The 23,944-nt window shown below is 44.5% G+C and overlaps 1 protein-coding gene across 1 annotated transcript in view; it reads left to right on the forward strand.

The window, feature by feature from the left end:
- ELL (elongation factor for RNA polymerase II) overlaps positions 1-23,944 on the forward strand; it is a 181,282-nt gene that overhangs the window by 82,959 nt on the left and 74,379 nt on the right. The window contains exon 5 of the mRNA XM_078670140.1: positions 20,490-20,743. Coding sequence (XP_078526266.1) covers positions 20,490-20,743 — 254 coding nt within the window. The remainder of the gene's footprint in view (positions 1-20,489; positions 20,744-23,944) is intronic.

The following is a 23,944-nucleotide window of genomic DNA, read 5'->3' on the forward strand; positions in this document are numbered from 1 at the left end:
AAGACCATCCTAACATTGGAGACCACATTTACACAACTGCTCTTATGAACTGAGCTACATTTGGGCATTGCCAGTTTGTGTGCATGAAGTCATCCTTTTCTGCTCTCCATCTTTCACACTCCAGCGAGTCACTCTTTCCCATTGTCTATAGATTTTCATTGGTGAAATACTCTGCACATATTTAATCTACATTAATTTAAAGTTTGTGCTTATATGGCCTAATCTTCGCACCTTGGCATCCTTTTCTGAATCCTTACGCGCATGGATCTCATATCTACCGCCCGTTATTTGTGTAGCATTTGAAGATTAAGTACGACCATCGTCTTGTAAATGAAAGAGATTTGCTTATTTTCCTTCGCCTCCCTCAATACTCTGATTTCCTGGGGTCTCGACCAATGTATGTCTCTTTCGGTCTTCCCTCCAAGTATGTGTTAGCTTTACACATTAATAAATTGGATATCATGTGTCATATTCTTACTGCAGCTGTTTAAATGTCTATATTGGTCCATGTTGCCAAATGTCACTTGCCATAGAAGCCGCTAATTTGAGTTTCTCTCACCATGATCAATGTGACTCAAAGATTCACTCCATTGCTTGTGTCCTCTTCCCTATTATGCTTCAGCTGATCATTAATAAGGGCTATCTGCAGTGCCCACTGGTTCTCCCTCTGGGCACACAGCCCCTATGTTTTTCTTTCTTTGTAAGCACAGGAAGTCTTTATCCCATTTTAATAATTTTATGCATTTTAAATTTCTTTTGAGTTTTTTGGTTTGATTTCCTTTACCAGTAAGCTGTTACTCCCATGGCAGCCTGTGGGACCTGCTGGGTTTTCTGGACCTCAGTTCGTAAATCCTTTTTAGGTCTCGCCTGTCAATGCGCATGCGCATTGAGCTTGCGAGACTATGGGGGCTTAAACAGACTTTAACCAACTTGCGCGATTTCATGGCGATTCCTTTCAGTGCCCGTGAAATTTAACCTCAATGCGCAAGCGCATTGACATTAAAAGCGCGTGCACATGAAAGCGTCAAGGCTCCCTCCCACGGCTATCCCCAGCATGCGCTGTGCCTCAGGCATTTCTCCTCCCCTAATTTATTCACTGCCACGGCTTTCGCTTTGACGGGCGCCGGTCCGTCTCTCCCCTCCTGGCCCCCTCTCCCCTTTCTCTAGCACGCTCATACAGTCCACAATAAACAAACGACTTGAAACTGAAATCGCCGCCGGTCCGTCTCTCCCCTCCTGGACCCCTCTCCCCTTTCTTTCTAGCACGCTCATACAGTCCACAAAAATCGCAGCCTAAAGAATTAAAAGAAGACGTGCAAACTCCTTTCTGAAATCGCCGCCGGTCCGTCTCTCCCCTCCTGGCCCCCTCTCCCCTTTCTTTCTAGCACGCTCATACAGCCACGGCTTTCGCTTTGACGGGCGCCGGTCCGTCTCTCCCCTCCTGGCCCCCTCTCCCCTTTCTCTAGCACGCTCATACAGTCCACAAAACAACTTGAAACTGAAATCGCCGCCGGTCCGTCTCTCCCCCTCTCCCCTTTCTTTCTAGCACGCTCATACAGTCCACAAAAATCGCAGCCTAAAGAATTAAAAGAAGACGTGCAAACTCCTTTCTGAAATCGCCGCCGGTCCGTCTCTCCCCTCCTGGCCCCCTCTCCCTTTTCTTTCTAGCACGCTCATACAGTCCACAAAAACAAACAAGTTCAAACTGAAATCCCCGCCGGGCCGTCTCTCCCCTCCTGGCCACCTCTCAGTATACATTGTATACATTCATACTCTAGGCTCGCATCACAACTTCGAGTCACTGTAGGGGTGTATAACTTTCAGTACAAAATACTTGGGCACAAACAGGCACTGCAATACAGCCGTGCTCACATTCAAGAATTAAAAGAAGACGTGCAAACTCCTTTCGGAAATCGCCGCAGGTCCGTCTCTCCCCTCCTGGCCCCCTCTCCCCTTTCTTTCTACACTCAAATATACAGACCAAAGAAATGAAAGAAGACGTGCAAACTCCTTTAATTCCTCTTCAGCCAGCCTCTCTCCCATTGAGCAGCATACATCAGCTCATACCATTTCGCAACACCTTTGTATAAATTTCCCTATTCACACACAAATCAACCAGCATCTCTCTCATTCAACATCATATATTCGATACATTCACATACATCGGCTCAAAACAAAGGAAAAAAACGTGCACATTATTTTAAATCAGAAGCATCCACCCTCTGTCCCATTCAGCAGCATACATCAGCTCATACCACTTCGCCACACCACAAACACAAAACTGAGAGCAACTTCGAGGCACAGGAGGGATGGCTAGCTTTACTTTAAACATACTTGTGTACAAACTTAATAAAAGACACAGGCTCACCACCATTCAGCAGGCATACTATTCCCCCCCTCCCTCTACAGCGTGCTATGGAAATTTGGGGGATTGTATCTCTAGGCTTGCACCTAATAAAAATTTCCGATGTTGCCATCATTGGAATAACGTTACTATAACATTTACAATACTTGGGGACAATAAATACATGCAAAAATTTACAGTATGTCTTTTGGGTCATAAGGGAGATTGCTTTTTACGAACTAAGCAAACACAGAGCCTCTCTCCCATCCACTTCACTAAACACTCCACCCAACCCCCACAACACCCACCAATACGTCTGTACCGCTCGGACCACTCTTCAATTCCATTTACATAAACACACAGGCCCCAGACTCCAAGGCTTTCGTAAACAAAACTACAGGATGCTAGAGTGCTTTAAGCGCCGTCGTCAAGATTCTAATCAGTTGTGAAGTTGCTTTTGGGATATGCTAATTTGAACAGCAGGATGCGAGCCGGTTGTTAGCCCTAGAACCCCAACAACAACAACAAAAAAAACACATCCCACTGAAAGAAAAAAAAACCACTGGAAACGGGACGCTTTTTTTTTACAAAACTCCTATAGTTCACATTTTGCACACAGACTTAAAGCTTACAAGTTACGACTTACGTTATCTTAGGGTACATACAGCCTCAATCCCATTGACCAACATACATTTGATACTTACAGACTCTAGCCTCTATGCTTACATTATAAAACTTTGAACCACCGCAAGCAATACAAAATTAACTACTTACAGTCATAGGAGGGGGTGCTGGCTTTCATTAAACATACTTATCTACAAATGCAATTAAAGACACACTCACTCCCATTCAGCTCCATACATCAGCTCATACCATTTCGCCACAACTTTGTCAACCTTTACGTCTTTCGAAATAAATCAACCATCCTCTCTCCCATTCATCAGCATACATTCGATACATTCAGACTCTAGCCTCAAATATACAGCCTAAAGAAAAAAAAGAAGACGTGCTAACTCCTTTAATTAATCATCAGCCAGCCTCTCTCCCATTGAGCAGCATACTTATGCTCATACCATTTCGCCACACCTTATGATAAATTTACCTATATACACACAAAACAACCAGCATCTCTCTCATTCAACATCATATATTGGGTACATTATTTTACATCCGAATTATCCAGCCTCTGTCCCATTCAGCAGCATACATCAGCTCATACCATTTCGCCACATCTGCTCTCCCATTCAGCAGCATACATTAGATACTTTCAGACTCTAGCCTCAAACATACAGCCTAAAGAAATAAAAGACGTGCTAACTATTTTATTTCCTCATCAGCCAGCCTCTCTCCCATTGAGCAGCATACACCCCCTCACCCCCCTCACGCTCACACCCCTCACCCTCACCCCCCTCACCCACACACCCCTCACCCTCACACCACTCACCCTCACACCACTCAATCGACAGATGGGTGTGCGATGGGAGGACGCTCAGCTTGCAGGGCTGTGCTTCTATCCCCTGCTGCACTCTCCTGCTCTCTAGAAATGTGGCATAACAACAAGAGCTGCCATCAAAGTCACGTAAATACAAATCATGTTGCATTCCAAATGCTATAGGTGTCACATTCACAAAAGTTAAAACTATTGGCATTGTAAATGACAAAGCTATCAATTTAGCTATTTCAAAAAACTACACAAAAAAAACCCATCATTTACAAGACCATTAGCTCCTACTTTTCTAATGCGAGACCTATTGCATTTCCAATGCTTGTTCATTTTCCCACCTTTTCTAACGAGCGTCGCGCTGGCATTTGGGCATGCTCCCTTGGATGAAGGACTACTTAAACCTGGCCTGTGGGCGTGCGAAAGGCAAACCCGTCTGCATTCGGACCACGCTCTGCGCCAGCCACTAAGCCGTTTCAGCCTCTCAGGATATAGCTTCTTGGCTCTATACTAGAAATCAGCTTCTGATGTTCAATGCAATGGGTAAGCACTGCACAGGTCCGATTCTCTCCCCCTTGAACTCGGAAGACTCCGGATGTCCTAAATGCCTGTTATTATCTGACCTGCCTATAGAAGATCGCAGGCCTTCTAAAAACAAAAAAATCTAGCTCCTTCAGTCCTAACCTTGCGTACCTCTGCACCCTCATTAATGCAAGTTCCTTAATCAAACATGCATTAGAATGCTCAGACTTCTTGGCGTCACAGTCGATAAATGTGGTTTTTAAAGCTGAGACCTAGGCCAATGCAGGCTCAGGGCCTGGGTTTGCTACAGGAGTTCCAAATGGCTACTCCTCTTTCAGAAGGTATCGTGTGGGGGGAGAGAGGGTTTTTCGATATTATTTATTGCAGTTTTTTTAGATCCTTATTCATTGAACTTTGTCTCTCCGGTACCTGAAGCCCTGTTTTTACAAATTGAGCTCGCTAAGTACTATTCCTTTAAAAAACTTTTCTGGGAGTGGGTTTGTGTGAAGCGCTTTAGAAGTCAGCAGCACTGCAAAACCACCGCAGCTTTCCTGCTGTTCAAAGACGCTGCCTTGTACGAGCCATACATGGACATTATATCAGTTGCTATGGATAGGTCCTTGTATATTAAATTTCGGTTAGGAACCTTGCCCTTGGCCGACCTCTGCTCGAGGTGGAATAAAGCCCAGCCCACATCACGCTTCTGTGCTCTTTGCCAGGACAAGCCAGAGACGGTGCCACATTTCCTTTTCGAATGCCCGGACTATGGTCGCCCCAGATCACGTTGGCTTGGTCCCATCTGCAGAGAACTGGGGACTCGTCAGCACTCCGTTGCACTTCGGATTCTTTTAACCAATACAGCCCCTCCCATTGTTTGTGCTGTTGCTAAGTTTTTAAAATGGGCTTGGTTGATTAGACTTAGAAGACTGTCCACATCAATTTAATTCTTTTTTATCTAATTTATGCTGATCTAACGTGTTTTTAATTCTCACACTATATGTACAGTCTTACTTATTTCGACATGCTGTTTTTATCTTTTGTACTGCTTTTATGATATGTGCATATCGAAATAAAGCAATCAATCAATCTCTTAAAACTATAAATAGCCGCAGATCATCCTCATTGAAAGCCTTGTTCTCTGAAAGTCTGTGACTTCAGAAACAATCATGTCGCAGCCTTGAAAGGAAATGGAGGGTCAAATATGATCCCTTAGATATGGACTGTTTTAAGTCCTCCTTAGCCCTCTACAAAGATTTAATCATTAAGCAGAAAACAAAATACTATACGATAATTAAGCAGAAAACAAAATACTATACGAATGTGATAGTGCATTTTTTAACCTCTTCTCCGCTAATTAGGCTCCCTCCTCGGACTCTGTGTGCCCACCCAGCCTACTGACATAGGTGCAGCAGCCTCGTTGATCCACTTGAACTCCCCTGCAACCACTCCCAACGGGTTACTGTTGAATAAAGGCAATGATTCTGGGACACTATCTTCCTCCTCTCCTCATCTCAAGTTTTAGCTCTTATTTCACATATAAAATTTGGCACGCCTTTGGATTCTTGCCTGCCCAAAATAATAATTCTTGCACCTGATTTAATTTCAAAGTATCACATTTCCAATCAGATTCTCAGCTCTAGCTACTTCCCACTTGACTGGAAAGTGGCATCAATCCTCCTGGGAAGCTGGTCGGAGGTAGAGGTATACTACACCTGTGTTAAGAATTGTATCGCATTATCTTGCTATGGCATTAAGAAAATAGTAACAGGCGACTGCTGACAGGTCTATCTTCTTTTTAGAATAAGACGGATAGACTCATCAGACAGCCGATCAGCATGAATAGCTAAGAAACAGTTAGAGACTGACAACAAAGGAAAACAGCAGATAAAATACATAATAAATCTAACGTCCCTGTCTCAATACCAAGATCAATATTTTAAATCTGAAGACGCATCTTTTCAGAGTAAGTGCTATTACAGGATGGCAAATCATAGCTCCTAATCTAAAAGGATGAAGGGCGATGTCTGTATAGAATAGTGAAGAATTCAGCACAGTAAACTACTGGTAAGAAAATCCTGAAGAAGGCATTTGCCGAAACGCGTTGGTATTCTACAAATCAGTGTTGGCATATATGGCTTTAAAATCTCCATGTTAAATTGTGTAACAACTGTACAGATTATGAGGAATGCAATGTATTGCTTGAACATCTATTGCATATGAGTAGGTGCATTCTTACTATATATAAATATTTACTTCTTCTAGGTCACTTTAATCCATTTATATATGTGGATCTAACCAATGCAACAAGAGTTGAAATCTATACCTATCTATGCTTTGAAGCGAACTGTATAAATCGAAATTATTTATATATATATATATATATATATATATATATATATATATATATATATATATATATATATATATATATTTTTTTTTTTTTTCTGTTCATAAAAACAAACAAAAAAGAACAATAGAATCAAAAATATTTTTCTATGTCATGTGTTATAATGTGTCTTACATTGTTGTGTGTCTAGAGTTTTTACGACCCTTTATAGTAAATCAGCACTGAGCCCGGTGCATACACTTTTCCAATGAGAATCAATCCTTTCCTCTCCTCAAAAAATCTAAGTTAGATTACTCTAACCCGAATAACTATCAGCCCATCTCCCATTGCTAGCAGAAATTATTGAGAAGGAGATTAGCTCCCAACTCACTACCTTCATTGAGGATCATCATCTTGACACCTCACAGTTTGGTTTCAGAAGCCTCCATAGTACTGAATTTGACCTGGTTACTGCCACTGAGCAAATTGGACAAACCATTGACACAGGAGGAAACTCTGCCTTGATCTTATTAGATATGTTGGCAGTGTTTGATACTGTGAAGCATGAATTCTTGCTTGGGCGTCTTGCATCAATTGGCATCGAGGATCAAGCTCTTTCCCTTGTAAAATCCTTCCTTTCTGATAGGAAGCAGTTTGTGGCACTTGCACATTTCAAATCTGCGTTTTTCTCTCTCCCTTGTGGTGTTCCTCAGGAATCCGCCCGAGTCCTACCCTTTTGTTAATATATTTGTGGCTACCCTGGCCAAACTCATTAGATCTTTTGTTTTTCCCACCGTTTCCTATGCCGATGATACTCAAATCGTGGTATCGGTGGCCAGCGATCCTGTCCAAATGGGCCTTCGCCTTCACACTTGCATGCGCCAGGTCAGTGAATGGATGACTCACAATTACCTAAAGGTTAGATCCGGTAAAATGGAGGTGTTGCTTTTTGGAAAGAATACCATCATGTGGTCCCTGGCCTGGTGGCCAGCGAAGCTAGATACTCATCCGAACCGCCTAAAGCTAAGACTTTAGGAGTAATATTTGACAGCAAGCTCTCATTTGAGGGGTACGTAAATTCCTTCACATCGCGTTATTTCACACTATGAAATCTTTCCTTTAATTCCTAAATATCTGCAGAAATCGGTGACCTCCTTTCTAGTCTTTTAAAGAGTAGATTGCACTCTTCGCCAATTTATGGGAAAAAAAATCTATGAACAAAATCGAGATCCTACAAAATGTGTCAGCACGGCTGCTTCTCGGAATTCCAAAACGCCAATCTGTGTCCTCCGCACAGTGCAACTGCACTGGCTCCCTGTCCAAACAAGCATTGGAAATGCAATAGGTCTCGCATTAGAAACGTTGGAGCTATTGGTCTTGTAAATGACAAATATTTTATTTATTTGTTGCTTTTTAAAATAGCTAAATTGATAGCTTTGTCATTTACAATGCCAATAGTTATAATTTTTGCAAATGTGACACCTATAGCATTTGTAATGCAATATGTGTTGTATTTACATGACTTACATGTATTGATATTACAAATAACAATGGCTTTTAATTTTTTTATTAATTAATACTGAAATAAAAGTTATTGTAATTTATAATGGCAATAGCTTAAACTTTTGTAAATAAATTATGAAGATTATGTTTAGTGTATTTTATTGTGACGAAAATCCAAGAACAGAAGTAAAATATTAACAGCTTTTTGTGGCATTTGTAATAAAGCTTGAAACATTTAGAGAATATATTTGAACCAGTTGTTGTTGAATGGTTGCACAGATTGATGCTGTAGTGGCGCTGAGTGATGTTGTGGTGGCGACGAGTGATGTTGTGCCATTCAGTGATGTTGTGGTGCCCCTGAGTGATGCTGTGGCATTCAGTGATGCTGTGGTGGCGCATAGTGATGTTGTGGTGCCCCTGAGTGATGCTGTGGTGATGCTAAAGGATGCTGTGGTGGTGCAATAGATAGAGTGAGGGCGATAGATAGAGTGAGGGCGATAGATAGAGTGAGGGCGATAGATAGAGTGAGGGCGATAGATAGAGTGAGGGCGATAGATAGAGTGAGGGCGATAGATAGAGTGAGGGCGATAGATAGAGTGAGGGCGATAGATAGAGTGAGGGCGATAGATAGAGTGAGGGCGATAGATAGAGTGAGGGCGATAGATAGAGTGAGGGCGATAGATAGAGTGAGTGCGATAGATAGAGTGAGTGCGATAGATAGAGTGAGTGCGATAGAGTGAGGGCGATAGAGTGAGGGCGATAGAGTGAGGGCGATAGAGTGAGGGCGATAGAGTGAGGGCGATAGAGTGAGGGCGATAGAGTGAGGGCGATAGAGTGAGGGCGATAGAGTGAGGGCGATAGAGTGAGGGCGATAGAGTGAGGGCGATAGAGTGAGGGCGATAGAGTGAGGGCGATAGAGTGAGGGCGATAGAGTGAGGGCGATAGAGTGAGGGCGATAGAGTGAGGGCGATAGAGTGAGGGCGATAGAGTGAGGGCGATAGAGTGAGGGCGATAGAGTGAGGGCGATAGAGTGAGGGCGATAGAGTGAGGGCGATAGAGTGAGGGCGATAGAGTGAGGGCGATAGATAGATAGAGTGAGGGCGATAGATAGATAGAGTGAGGGCGATAGATAGATAGAGTGAGGGCGATAGATAGATAGAGTGAGGGCGATAGATAGATAGAGTGAGGGCGATAGATAGATAGAGTGAGGGCGATAGATAGATAGAGTGAGGGCGATAGATAGAGTGAGGGCGATAGATAGAGTGAGGGCGATAGATAGAGTGAGGGCGATAGATAGAGTGAGGGCGATAGATAGAGTGAGGGCGATAGATAGAGTGAGGGCGATAGATAGAGTGAGGGCGATAGATAGAGTGAGGGCGATAGATAGAGTGAGGGCGATAGATAGAGTGAGGGCGATAGATAGAGTGAGGGCGATAGATAGAGTGAGGGCGATAGATAGAGTGAGGGCGATAGATAGAGTGAGGGCGATAGATAGAGTGAGGGCGATAGATAGAGTGAGGGCGATAGATAGAGTGAGGGCGATAGATAGAGTGAGGGCGATAGATAGAGTGAGGGCGATAGATAGAGTGAGGGCGATAGATAGAGTGAGGGCGATAGATAGAGTGAGGGCGATAGATAGAGTGAGGGCGATAGATAGAGTGAGGGCGATAGATAGAGTGAGGGCGATAGATAGAGTGAGGGCGATAGATAGAGTGAGGGCGATAGATAGAGTGAGGGCGATAGATAGAGTGAGGGCGATAGATAGATAGATAGAGTGAGGGCGATAGATAGATAGATAGAGTGAGGGCGATAGATAGATAGATAGAGTGAGGGCGATAGATAGATAGATAGAGTGAGGGCGATAGATAGAGTGAGGGCGATAGATAGAGTGAGGGCGATAGATAGATAGAGTGAGGGCGATAGATAGATAGAGTGAGGGCGATAGATAGATAGAGTGAGGGCGATAGATAGATAGAGTGAGGGCGATGTATAAATAGAGTGAGGGCGATGTATAAATAGAGTGAGGGCGATGTATAAATAGAGTGAGGGCGATGTATAAATAGAGTGAGGGCGATAGATAGATAGAGAGGGCGATAGATAGATAGAGTGAGGGCGATAGATAGAGTGAGGGCGATAGATAGAGTGAGGGCGATAGATAGAGTGAGGGCGATAGATAGAGTGAGGGCGATAGATAGAGTGAGGGCGATAGATAGAGTGAGGGCGATAGATAGAGTGAGGGCGATAGATAGATAGAGTGAGGGCGATAGATAGATAGTGAGGGCGATAGATAGATAGTGAGGGCGATATATAAATAGAGTGAGGGCGATAGATAGATAGAGTGAGGGCGATAGATAGATAGAGTGAGGGCGATAGATAGATAGAGTGAGGGCGATAGATAGATAGAGTGAGGGCGATAGATAGATAGAGTGAGGGCGATAGATAGATAGAGTGAGGGCGATAGATAGTGAGGGCGATATATAAATAGAGTGAGGGCGATATATAAATAGAGTGAGGGCGATATATAAATAGAGTGAGGGCGATATATAAATAGAGTGAGGGCGATATATAAATAGAGTGAGGGCGATATATAAATAGAGTGAGGGCGATATATAAATAGAGTGAGGGCGATATATAAATAGAGTGAGGGCGATATATAAATAGAGTGAGGGCGATAGATAGATAGTGAGGGCGATAGATAGATAGTGAGGGCGATATATAAATAGAGTGAGGGCGATAGAGTGAGGGCGATAGATAGAGTGAGGGCGATAGATAGAGTGAGGGCGATAGATAGAGTGAGGGCGATAGATAGAGTGAGGGCGATAGAGTGAGGGCGATAGATAGAGTGAGGGCGATAGATAGAGTGAGGGCGATAGATAGATAGAGAGGGCGATAGATAGATAGAGTGAGGGCGATAGATAGATAGAGTGAGGGCGATAGATAGAGTGAGGGCGATAGATAGAGTGAGGGCGATAGATAGATAGAGTGAGGGCGATAGATAGATAGAGTGAGGGCGATAGATAGATAGAGTGAGGGCGATAGATAGATAGAGTGAGGGCGATAGATAGATAGAGTGAGGGCGATAGATAGATAGAGTGAGGGCGATAGATAGATAGAGTGAGGGCGATAAAGTGAGGGCGATAGAGTGAGGGCGATAGATAGAGTGAGGGCGATAGATAGAGTGAGGGCGATAGATAGATAGAGAGGGCGATAGATAGATAGAGTGAGGGCGATAGATAGATAGAGTGAGGGCGATAGATAGATAGAGTGAGGGCGATAGATAGATAGAGTGAGGGCGATAGATAGATAGAGTGAGGGCGATAGATAGAGTGAGGGCGATAGATAGAGTGAGGGCGATAGATAGAGTGAGGGCAATAGATAGATAGAGTGAGGGCGATAGATAGATAGAGTGAGGGCGATAGATAGATAGAGTGAGGGCGATAGATAGATAGAGTGAGGGCGATAGATAGATAGTGAGGGCGATATATAAATAGAGTGAGGGCGATAGATAGATAGAGTGAGGGCGATAGATAGATAGAGTGAGGGCGATAGATAGATAGAGTGAGGGCGATAGATAGATAGTGAGGGCGATATATAAATAGAGTGAGGGCGATATATAAATAGAGTGAGGGCGATATATAAATAGAGTGAGGGCGATAGAGTGAGGGCGATAGATAGATAGATAGTGAGGGCGATAGATAGATAGTGAGGGCGATATATAAATAGAGTGAGGGCGATAGATAGAGTGAGGGCGATAGATAGAGTGAGGGCGATAGATAGAGTGAGGGCGATGTGTAGAGTGAGGGCGATGTGTAGAGTGAGGGCGATGTGTAGAGTGAGGGCGATGTGTAGAGTGAGGGCGATGTGTAGAGTGAGGGCGATGTGTAGAGTGAGGGCGATGTGTAGAGTGAGGGCGATGTGTAGAGTGAGGGCGATGTGTAGAGTGAGGGCGATGTGTAGAGTGAGGGCGATGTGTAGAGTGAGGGCGATGTGTAGAGTGAGGGCGATGTGTAGAGTGAGGGCGATGTGTAGAGTGAGGGCGATGTGTAGAGTGAGGGCGATGTGTAGAGTGAGGGCGATGTGTAGAGTGAGGGCGATGTGTAGAGTGAGGGCGATGTGTAGAGTGAGGGCGATGTGTAGAGTGAGGGCGATGTGTAGAGTGAGGGCGATAGATAGATAGATAGATTTAGTGAGTGAGGGCGATGTGTAGAGTGAGGGCGATAGATAGATAGATAGATTTAGTGAGTGATGGCGATAGAGTGAGGGCAATAGATAGATAGATAGATTTAGTGAGTGATGGCGATAGAGTGAGGGCAATAGATAGATAGATAGATAGAGTGAGGGCGATAGATTGATAGAGTGGGGAGAGGGGAGATGGAGGGGAGAGAGGGGAAAGAGAGGGAGGGGAGAGAGGGTTTGGAGAGTGAGGAGAGGGGAGAGTGAGGAGAGGGGAGAATGATGAGAGGGGAGAGTGATGAGAGGGAAGAGTGAGGGGAGAGTGATGAGAGAGGGGAGAGTGAGGATAGAGGGAGTGGCGAGAGGGTGGGGAGAGGGGGAGTGAGGGGGAGGAGAGAGAGAGGGGAGAGTAAGGAGAGAGGGAAGAGGGGAGGGGAGAGCGGGCGAGGGAGAGGGGAGGGTAGAGAGGGAGGGTAGAGGAGAGAGGTGAGAGAGGAAAGGGGAGAGTGAGGAGAGAGGGGGAGGTAGAGAGGAGAAGAGTGAGGAGAGAGGAGAGTGGTGAAAGGGGAGAGTGATGAGAGAGGAGAGAGTGTTGAGAGAGGAGAGAGTGTTGAGAGAGGAGAGAGTGGGGGAGTGAGGAGAGGGGAGAGGTAGAGAAGAGAAGAGAAGAGAAGAGAGGGGAAAGGGAGGAGAGAGGAGATTGAGGAGAGGAGAGAGGGGGGTAAGAGAGGGAGGGGAGAGTGGTGAGAGGGGAGAGGGAGGTGAGAGAGGGAGTGGAGAGTGAGGAGAGGTGAGAGAGTGAGTGGAGAGTGAGTAGATGGGAGAGTGGTGAGAGAGGAGAGAGTGGTGAGAGAGGAGAGAGTGGTGAGAGAGGAGAGAGTGGTGTGAGAGGAGAGAGTGGGGAGAGTGAGGATAGTGAGGAGAGGGGAGATTGAGGTGAGAGAGGGAGGGAGGGGAGAGTGGTGAGAGATGGGAGAGTGGGGAGAGTGGGGAGAGGGGAGGGATAAGAGGGGAGAGAGGAGAAGAGGGGAGAGAGGAGAAGAGAGGAGAGAGGCGAAGAGAGGAGAGTGGGGAGAGTGAGGGGAGAGAGGAGAGAGAGGAGAGGGGAGAGTGAGGAGAGGGGAGAGTGAGGATAGGCGAGAGTGGTGAGAGGTGGGAGTGATGAGAGTGGAGAGAGAGGAGCGAGAGGGGAGAGAGAGGAGCGAGAGGGGCGAGTGAGGATAGTGAGGAGAGGGGGATAGGGAGGGGAGAGTGAGGAGAGGGGAGAGTGAAAAGAGGGGAGAGTGAAAAGAGGGGAGATGGAGGAGAGGGGAGATGGAGGGGAGAGGGTGAAGGGCGAGGAGAGAGGGGAGAGTGAGGATAGAGGGAGTGGAGAGAGGAGGGGAGGGGGGGGTGAAGATAGAGGGGGGAGGGGATAGTGAGGAGAGAGGGGAGAGTAAGGAGAGAGGGAAGAGGGGAGGGGTGAGAGGGGAGGGGAGAGCTGGGGTCACGTTTGTAATTTTAAAATAAAAACGTGCCAACATGTTTAAAAACTGCAATTGGTGATTAAGTGTGCATTGTGCGCAATGTCGTTGGGGAAATATAAGCAAAATAAGACACAGCAATGTGGGTTCCAAGATGGGATGTTAGCATTTGCTTTTCAAAACCACACCCGCTTTTTGTATACACAGATTTCATGCTGTTTGTTAGAAGATGGAGATAAAATTGCACCTTAAAACTGCAAAATAATATGATTTGCCGCACTTAATTTGTTTACAAATTAAACAGTAATAGGGCGTTTCTAACCATGACATTATTCAGTTTGCCCTTCTCCATGCCAATAGTAGAATGTTTACTATAGTTAGGCAGTGCAACAAAGGATTTTAAGACCGCATCGGGAGCACTGGAATCAAATCTAATTGTTTAAAATAAAAATAAAAAAAGCATTTTCACTACGCATCAAGGCCAGGGTTTGAGGATTAATGCAGAAGCATTTGTAAGAACTTGATCAAATTATGTCAGAATTGCGGAATTATGTGCTCAAGTCAACGCAGCGGTCTAAGTGTATTGAAAACACGTAAGGGAACTGTGATGCTGTTCACAATGGTGCCAGGCCGAGTAAGCGTGGTGCGAGGTCAAAGGAATACTAAAACAAGGACTGTGCGGCGAGAAGGGAGGGGTGAATGCCAGCAGGAAGGGAGGGGGTGGCAAAGCAGCTGGGGTGTCAAAGGATTTTAAGACCGCATCGGGAGTTAGCGCAATAGCATTTACAAACCGTTTTTTTGTGGTGAAGTTCATTGTTCAGTATTTGCACACTGCATCAGGAGCACTGGAATCAAATCTAATTGTTTAAAATAAAAATAAAAAAAGCATTTTCACTACGCATCAAGGCCAGGGTTCGAGGATTAATGCAGAAGCATTTGTAAGAACTTGATCAAATTATGTCAGAATTGTGGAATTATGTGCTCATGTCAACGCAGCGGTCTAAGTGTATTGAAAATACGTAAGGGAACTGTGATGCTGTTCACAATGGGGCCAGGCCGAGTAAGCGTGGTGCGAGGTCAAAGGAATACTAAAACAAGGACTGTGCGGCGAGAAGGGAGGGGTGAATGCCAGCAGGAAGGGAGGGGGTAGCAAAGCAGCTAGGGTGTCAAAGGATTTTAAGACCGCATCGGGAGTTAGCGCAATAGCATTTACAAACCGCTTTTTTGTGGTGAAGTTCATTGTTCAGTATTTGCACACTGCATCGGGAGCACTGGAATCAAATCTAATTGTTTAAAATTTTTAAAAAAAGCATTTTCACTACGCATCAAGGCCAGGGTTCGAGGGTTAATGCAGAAGCATTTGTAAGAACTTGATCAAATTATGTCAGAATTGCGGAATTATGTGCTCAAGTCAACGCAGCGGTCTAAGTGTATTGAAAACACGTAAGGGAACTGTGATGCTGTTCACAATGGGGCCAGGCCGAGTAAGCGTGGTGCGAGGTCAAAGGAATACTAAAACAAGGACTGTGCGGCGAGAAGGGAGGGGTGAATGCCAGCAGGAAGGGAGGGGGTGGCAAAGCAGCTGGGGTGTCAAAGGATTTTAAGACCGCATCGGGAGTTAGCGCAATAGCATTTACAAACCGCTTTTTTGTGGTGAAGTTCATTGTTCAGTATTTCCACACTGCATCGGGAGCACTAGAATCAAATCTAATTGTTTAAAAAAAAAAAGGATTTTCACTACGCATGAAGGCCAGGGATCGAGGATTAATGCAGAAGCATTTGGAAAACAAGACGGAGGGCATTGCTGTGGGGAGGGGGGAGGAGAAATGCGACACGGCAGCAGCAGGGGGCGGAGAGGGGAGAGCGGCGATGGGGGAGAGACACGGCCATAGTGTGAAGCAGCAGGGGCCTTTGAAGTGAAGCTAAGCTTCACTTCAAAGGTGTGGGAGGAGTGCGGCTGAGGGAACAGACGGCGATTTGGTGATGTGCACGCGCATTTTAGGTCAATGCGCTTGCGCATTGACCTAAAAGCGCACGGGCACAGCACCAAATCGCCACAGTTAGTTAAACTTTGTTTAAAGCCCTATAGTCTCGCTTCTCTCAATGCGCATGCGCATTGATAGGTCACGAGACCTAAAACGAATACAAATCAAATCTGTATGCTTAGCCTTCAGGGCACTGCATGGAACTGGCCCCGAATTCTTGAGGCAACATTTTCTGTGGTATATTACCTGTAGAACTCTTCGTTTTACCTCCGCATACAATGTGGTGGTGCTCAGATTTTAAAAGGTGCAATGCGGCGGAGGGAGCTTCTCTACCACCACCTCTCATCTTTGGAGCTCAGTCCCCCCCACCCCGACTAAAAATAATCCACTGATCTGCTCCAATTCAGAAAAGCTTTAAAGACCTGGCTCTTTCAGCACTAATATTATTTTTCTCGTCCCTCCTACACTTTCTCTCTCGCTGAGTGTAGCGCCTACACACCTCTGGGTAGTAGAGTGCTTTACAAGTGTCACTTTATTCATTCATATTGTGTTCAATAGTTTCCACAGGGTTACTTTTGGGTTTTTAGTAATCCAGTGTAAGTCCATATATTTTCCGGAAGAACTTTTGGCAAATTGTGTTAGGCATATTGAAACCTCAACATACATAATAGCCATTTTGCAGCGTAAATCCTTTTTTGGGGTTCACATGCTGTGCATCTATTCCACCATCTAGTGGTTGGGCTGGAATCTAGTCAGTCTTCTCTTTTTATTATTTTTTCATGGGCATCGTTGACCACTATTTGGTGGTAAGTCCATCCACTGTGTGACATCAGATGTGTGCCCTGGAAGTTCCTGTGTGTGGTCGCCATCTTCAGATTTATTTTTTCCCCGCTGAGTCTGGAAGCACAATAGGGGAGCTCTGAAGTTTTTATTGAAAACACCTGAGTTTCTCCCACAAGGAAACACCAACAATCACCTGGAGACACAAGACTCTGGAAGAACTGGGGAAGGAGAGCCTTCTCAATCACAATGGAGGTACCCACTGGTGAACACCATGTGGTCAGAAAATGCAGACACATAGACCCCCCCTCTTTAAATTTTGCCTTAACTGCCATCACATGGTCACACAGAGAGACCATCCCACAAGGTGTGCAACTTATGCCTTCTCATGGGCTAAATATGAAAGTGATGGATGGAATGCTGGAATTAATCTCGGACATTGGCAACCACTAGAGGCTGCAACCCATTCTATTGTTTGAACTGCCAGTCCAGGTACTCCCTGAAGTGGAACACAAGCAATTTGCCCTAGTTAGGGCTCTACAGCCTGTCCCACAGCACCAAGGCTTATGCACAATAGTTCTTCCCAAAAACATTGAAGGTAAAACTACAAAAGCGAACACACCACACCACACCCCCGATGATTAGGAAGGGAACGTAAAGTAAGCTGAGCCACCAGAGAGCGGAGAGTCGGAAGAACATCAAAATGGTTGAGGTTCGAAGAAAGCAGTGAGAGATGCAGAGAAGAGCTAGCAGTAAATGATAAACGAGGTGCTGATGAGCAAAGACTCAAGATTCACAAAGGCCTTTTTGACATCTAACCAGTCCACGACCGAAGGTTGGCACAAGCATAAAGAGCTTCATGTTTCCTGATCAAAAAACACATATGGGAACAAACATCCGAGCCAACCCTCGCCGCCAACAGGCGCAAGAGAAGGGGTGAGGGATAAGGACAGGGAGCTGAAGTCAAAGGAACGACCGACCTTGAAGGTTAAGGCTCCTTCGACAGCCGAAGTCGACCGATTGCTCATGACCGAGCAGAACAAATGCTGGCTCCAAATGGAAATGGCAAAACATCTGCAAAGGAAGGAGGAGTTTGACTCCTTAAATAGATTCTGCATTGCTCGAAAGAAACGGGAGACAACCAACTGGACAACAAGACACCCTTAAAGCTGGAGCTTCATGAGGCAAAGCAGGAGGAATTCTTTCACTACGAGGAAGATTAATCCGCCACGCTTGAAGGACAGACTGGGGCTGCTAGACGATGTGGCACTATCTTGATGCATTATTGGAAAGTAGATGTAAATATCCTTGTTTAGTTCTCTGTTCCAGCATAAAACGTTTGAAAATATTTGTTGGTAAATGCTCAGTGAACATTGAGAGAGACGTTGCCCAGCCACTGGAGTGAAAATGTCCTTGGTTGGAAAGAGTACCACCAAATCTAGGTCTGGGATATATTGCCTACAGGTCCCTGGAAACCTGTTGTACAGTGGTATTGGAGAAGGTTTAAGGGATTGTTTGCCTTCACTGCGTCCTTTGATGAAGGTGGAGAGTAAAATGTTTTTGACAAAATTGATGGAATATCTCCACTGGGCGAGGGATGTTGACGTCAAGATGTGTAGGGATTTCAAGATCTTTGTTTAAGTACATTAAATTGTAAACTGCAGCGAGATTTTATTGAAATAATAGTTTGAGACTAATAAGATCAGATGAGGGTTTTGTAAGGCATTTATTGAAATGCAATGTGTTTTTTTAAGATAAGGCATTTTGGAGGTCTTTTCAACGTTTTTAGAGCATTAGAACATGAATTTGGAGAGTAATGTCTGATCAGGAGTCGGAAAATTCACCATTACATCTACAAATGAATATGCTTGGATGGTTTACTCAGCAGAAAGTGTGCTTGAGAATATCCTGGCTGTTCAAGACAAAGATTAAAAATAAATCAATTTGTACTGATATTAGTTGGAAATGCCAAGTGTAATTGCTTCATTACTGGTTTGCACTGATGTTTTACAGTAGCGTCATAGTTTTTTTGGAGAGAGGCATTAGGAAATACATATGAGTTATGGGAAATCCACTAGAATATTATGAATCTATAGCTATGGAAAGCTATAAATATGCCAGAAGGGGCTGTTCTAAGGTGGTTACCTTAATGCAGAATAATTCTTTCATGATGTTGCATAGTGGACAACATTGAAGAGGGTTACTCCCTGCTAGGATTAATTGGGAAGATTACTTTGATAAGTCTATCCTCGCCCTTTTGAATTTCAAATCATTCAACAAGTGTTTTAGTGAGAAAAGGTGTGTGTATTCACAGCAAATGTTAATTGAGTTAGTTTCAATAAAGGGAAATGCAATATTGCACTTTAAAAATATCTGTTTTCATTAAACTAGATACCCAGTGGGGCCACAATTTTAATTTCCCTTAGTAGCCTCTCTCTTTTTTTTATATACAAGAAATACTAAAATGTACTTTGGTCCCTATGAAGATCAGCTTAGAAAGTGGGATGTGGTGGATGTGAATCTCAAATTTCCCCAATTAAAATAGCAGTGGGCTGCAAGGTGGAGGGGTGAGATGACCAAGGTTTACGATGGACTGTTTCCATGAGGAATAGGGTCAGTACTGATTTGCATTAGGTGGGACTCTGTCTAGAGTGGCACAGTGGGCGAACAACGATGGGTTGGAATGCTACTCTGAGAGATTGCCACTGCTTAGACTTTGCAAGCATTAATTCCATTTCCTTTTGTGTGTTTGTCAGTGGTAAGCCTGGAAACTGAGACTGCTGCAGCTTTCTAAGCCAACTTCTGCCAATGTCTGTGAATTCCAAAAAGATATACAATTGCACCCATTCAATACTTCAATGGGTGCAGGATTACTATTTGGGTACATTGGTCATTATATAGATGCGCGTATTTAAGATTCTGATCAAAAACCTTAACAAGTTTAAACCTCTTTGTGAAATGAGAATGATGAGAAAAACCGATATTGAAGACTTGATTGAAGACCCCCAAACCCAACTAGCAAACCAAGAATGCATTTGAGGGGTGTCACACCTCTAACACCCCTGCTGAAGCTATGCCCTTGTCCATCCCACCTGGGCCTGGTAGTTCTTTCTGAGAGCTCATGACTACGGTCATGTTTGAAGTGTGTAAAACCTCTGCCTTGGAGTTGAAGTTGTTCCCAATTGGTAGTGACACAAAGTGGAGGGGTTGAATATCAGCTAGCTAAAAACAAATCAGCTGCAGGTAGCTATCTCACTGGTGCCCTGTTTTTTCCTTGACATTGATTTAACACATTACTCTATGGGGGATTTAAAGTTTTTTTGTATATGTTGTCCTGCTGGGAATTAATGGAAATCATTTTAGGTAGAGTCTTCTGATGTTTCTTCCAAAGCATAGTGGGTTGTGTGTCTGGATTTGCATAATATTCCATCTTCTATTATCAACTCTTTATTGTGGTTCTAATACTTTTGTGACCCCACAAACTGCAGAGTTTAGTTTTGTGTCATTGGCACACATTCAAAGTTTGATGGCTGCCTCAAATGTTGCCGTTTAGTTATGAGTTTCTTCCCCATTATCATAATGCTACTGCGTAATGAACTGGACATCCAGCGCAAAAACAGGTTTTAGACAAGCATGCAAAGATGTTTTAAACTGACAGGCCGAGATTGGGTATTCATGATTATAGCTAAATCTCAACATTCCGTAGATTTTAGTTATGGTATCCATATGGTGTTACATAGTTTACTTGGTATACGCTTTGGATTGGAGTATTCAAATGACTGTCATTATAGTGGAAGCTCTTTCATTTCAACTATTATTATTTTTTGTGCTTCAGCTTCGTATACTATTTGTGGTGTCATTTCTTACCCCTTTTACATATATATATTTTTTTACTTTCACAACAGAAAATTGGCATGGCTTTTCAAATGCTATACTGTTTATCTGTTTCCAGGTAAAAAGGTTCAGGTACGAAAGCCAGCGCCAGTAAATCCTGACCCAGTTCCTTCTCGGAAGCGGGCAGCACCAGTCAATCCGGCCTGTGCCGTACGAAAAAGTGGGAGTGCCATTTCTCTGCGGCCCATCAAAGATCGGGTAATGCATTTGTTGGCACTAAAGCCCTACAAGAAAGCGGAACTGATATTGCGATTACAAAAAGATCAGCTTCCTCCGCAAGACAAAGACATGTTGGACAGCCTCCTGCAACAGGTAAGTGCCCGTGAAGATGTTTCACCTGTTCATGGGAAATTTTTATGTAATGAAAAAATGTTGTTTTAGGGTGGAATACTCCCTGGCCCTGACCCACCATCCCCCGAGAACATCTTTTACTCTCCTTGTTTTCCTCATGTTTTGTGCAGACTGATATCCCATTAAATTAATTTCAAAAGAGTAAACATTCCATAAAAAGAAATGGCTTCATGCTCTAAAAGGTTCTCCATGTGAGAGATCTAGCTGCTTATTGCTAGAGGCAAAGTTCCTGTAGGATATTAATGCTTCATAAATAAAGTATTGTTTCCTTGAGTAAGTGCTATATCTAACAAATCATTGCCCAATGTTGGTTTTGTAGTGTGTCCACTAACTAACTCAAATTCCTATTTTAATTGCATGACAATGCATCGCTTGTGATATCTCACCATCTGAACATTCCCTACCTCTAAATAGACCTAATAATAAAATAAATGATACTATGTGTACTGAAAAAGCAAGGTTGTGGAAGGAATGCTTGAAGTAATCTCAACAGCTGGCAATTTCTTCTGCTCACAATCCAGACCATCATCTTTCACCTGTTTTTTTCTAGAGAAAAACCCACCTTACGCAAATCAGTTTTGGTCCTACTCCAGTAGAAACTGTCCGGCCAGGTCCCCTCCAAATGGGAACACAAGCAACTCCAGATCTGTTGCAGCACAGTACATAATTGCAGTTTGACTGTTCGGTATGGGACATGGCCAAAGAGATCTTGCCAGGGGTCCTACAGAACCGTAACGCTTCCCTGGCTCAGACATCCTTGATGACCAGGGTGCCACAAAATACATAATCAGTGCTGACCTAGATACTGCGGATTTAAGTTGCAGAGCCGTGGGTAGCAATGTCATGCTTGCCAGGCACGCCTACATGAGGTTGACCAGACTTTTTGGTTTTTGTTCAGGCATCGCTGATGTTTTTGATGGTTAAGTCTCTACTGAGAGAAGGGATACGCCATTGTGCTGGATACGTTGAAAGACAGTACAGCTACTGCACGCTCCTTGTTGCCTCTGACTGATGCTAAACAATTCCCTGCATCAGTTCTGCAATTTTGGTGTTATTCCAGAGGGTTGGCCTATTGACCGTGGAAACCTTACCAGCCAGTGGTTCATGAGGCATTCCATTCTTTTGAAGCAGTGGATGTGCCACCGGCAGTCATTACACGGGCCAGTAGGGGCATTTGCCACCATCTCTTCCTCCCACTACCAAGCCACTTTTGGCCTCAACGACTAGTGGACCACTGGGAGGGAGCATGAGTCATTCATTTCTCCCCGGTTGGCGAGCCACCGTGTCTCACAGATGGGTCAAAGGGACTGCACCATACCTTTCACTTAGTTCCACCCCACCTCTCTCTAGCACGGAATAAATATCGGGGAAGCATCTGTCTATTCTCCTGCAGGATGTTGATCTCTTACGCTCCAAAGATACCATTGAACAAATTCCTGCTGAACATTGTTGTTTGTGCTTTTTTCTCAGCCTAAAAAAGGAAAAGGATATTTGACCTATCCCAGACCTTTGGCCATAAATCCCCTGGACCCAGGGGACTGCATGGTGTTCCTGGATGTGCAGGATGTGCATTTTCATATACCCTGGGGGGGTCAAGGAGGGCAAGAAACGCATACAGTGTGTTGTGCTCGCTTTCATCTTCACCATGGCCCCTCTATTTATGAAAGTGATGGTAGTAGTCACGACTGTGATCAGATTTTGCAGATTCCTGTACCTTGATGATTGGCTTCTGAAGGTGGGCTTGCTGCAGTCCACCTTTGTATGACGGCAGAACTCTTGAACATCTTTTGGCTTTACCATAAACATGGCAAAGGTCCACCTGGTTCCTCACAGATACTTCCATCCATTGAAGTGATTTGAGATGCAGTGATGTTCAAGGCTTTTCTTCCACTGCAGTGAGTCCCGGACATTCGGGTTACAGCACAGAGGTTTCAGGTTCGTTATTGAATCTCATTAAGGATTGCGCTGAGGCTTCTTGGTCTCTTTGCTATGTGCATCCTCATCGTCAGTAGCTGCGGGTGGCTTATGGGGGCCATGCAATGGTACTTGAAAGCCCCGTGATTCCAGCATCAAGGCTCTCTGACCCAATCCAGGTGTTGAAGGAGATGGCCAAGATCTGCAGTGGTTGTTGTCAAATCCCAATTTGTCCGGAGGCAGACTGATAAATTGCTACTGGGTTGGGGGGGGGGTGTCATCTAGAGTAGGGGGGGGGGGGTCATCGTCTTTTGATATGCAGCAGAGAGTAAGCTCCATCACGCTTGTGACGTATCTGGCCATTCTTTTTGCTCTGAAGGCTTTTCAGCTGTCCATGTGGAGGCTGTTGTAGGGTCTCATAAACAATTCTACACCCATGTGGTACTGCACAAGCAGGATGAGGTAGGATCCTAGGCCGTGTGCCAACCGCCCTTCAGTTTTTGGAGGAGATTGGAGCAGCATAACAACTTTCTAGTGCTAACCTCCTATTGAGGCTCCTGAATACAAGAGCAGACATCTGGCAGATCACAAGTGGTGACTGCATTCTTAGGTGGAATGGACGTGTTCGATTGGTGTAGAGAGCCATGGTTATATAGATTAGCCACTATTGTGTCCACAATTTGGCAGAATGAATTTTCCATGAGGCACTCTTTAGGAGACTCATTCGTGCAGGAATGGAACAAGGGGCTTCTGTATGCCTGTCCGCCACTACCTTACCTGCTCTGAAGATCAGATTGTGGTACTTGGGACTCCTGAGTGTGAGCAGCAGTGCTTTCGTCAGGCTGCAATTTAGGAAGATCTCCTGTCTCGACACCAAGGCAGGGTCCTTTATCCAAACTTCACAGCTTTCACCAACATGCTTGAAGATCGAGTGGCGGCAGTAGGTTGCATTTGAAGAGACCTTTCGCAACATCCATACTTCAATTCTGTGCACTGGGTCAAATGTTTTTGTGGTGTGGTGCCTGAAACACGAACCCTTTACAAGCTGAGCTTCGGACATTCTTTTATTTGATCTTTCTTTAGCCCAGCAAGGACTTGCATGGTGTGTCACTAGTTTGCTCCTGAAATTGGTAAGATATTTTTTTACAGTTTTCACTACGCAGGTGCCAAAATGAAAGTTGGGTCTTGTTTGCCCATTTATATTGAATTGATGGGTGATGCTCTTTTTCTGTGTAGTACACTCAATTT

This window comes from Lissotriton helveticus, chromosome 12, assembly GCF_964261635.1.
Source record: "Lissotriton helveticus chromosome 12, aLisHel1.1, whole genome shotgun sequence".
Classification (NCBI taxonomy): Eukaryota; Metazoa; Chordata; class Amphibia; order Caudata; family Salamandridae; genus Lissotriton; species Lissotriton helveticus.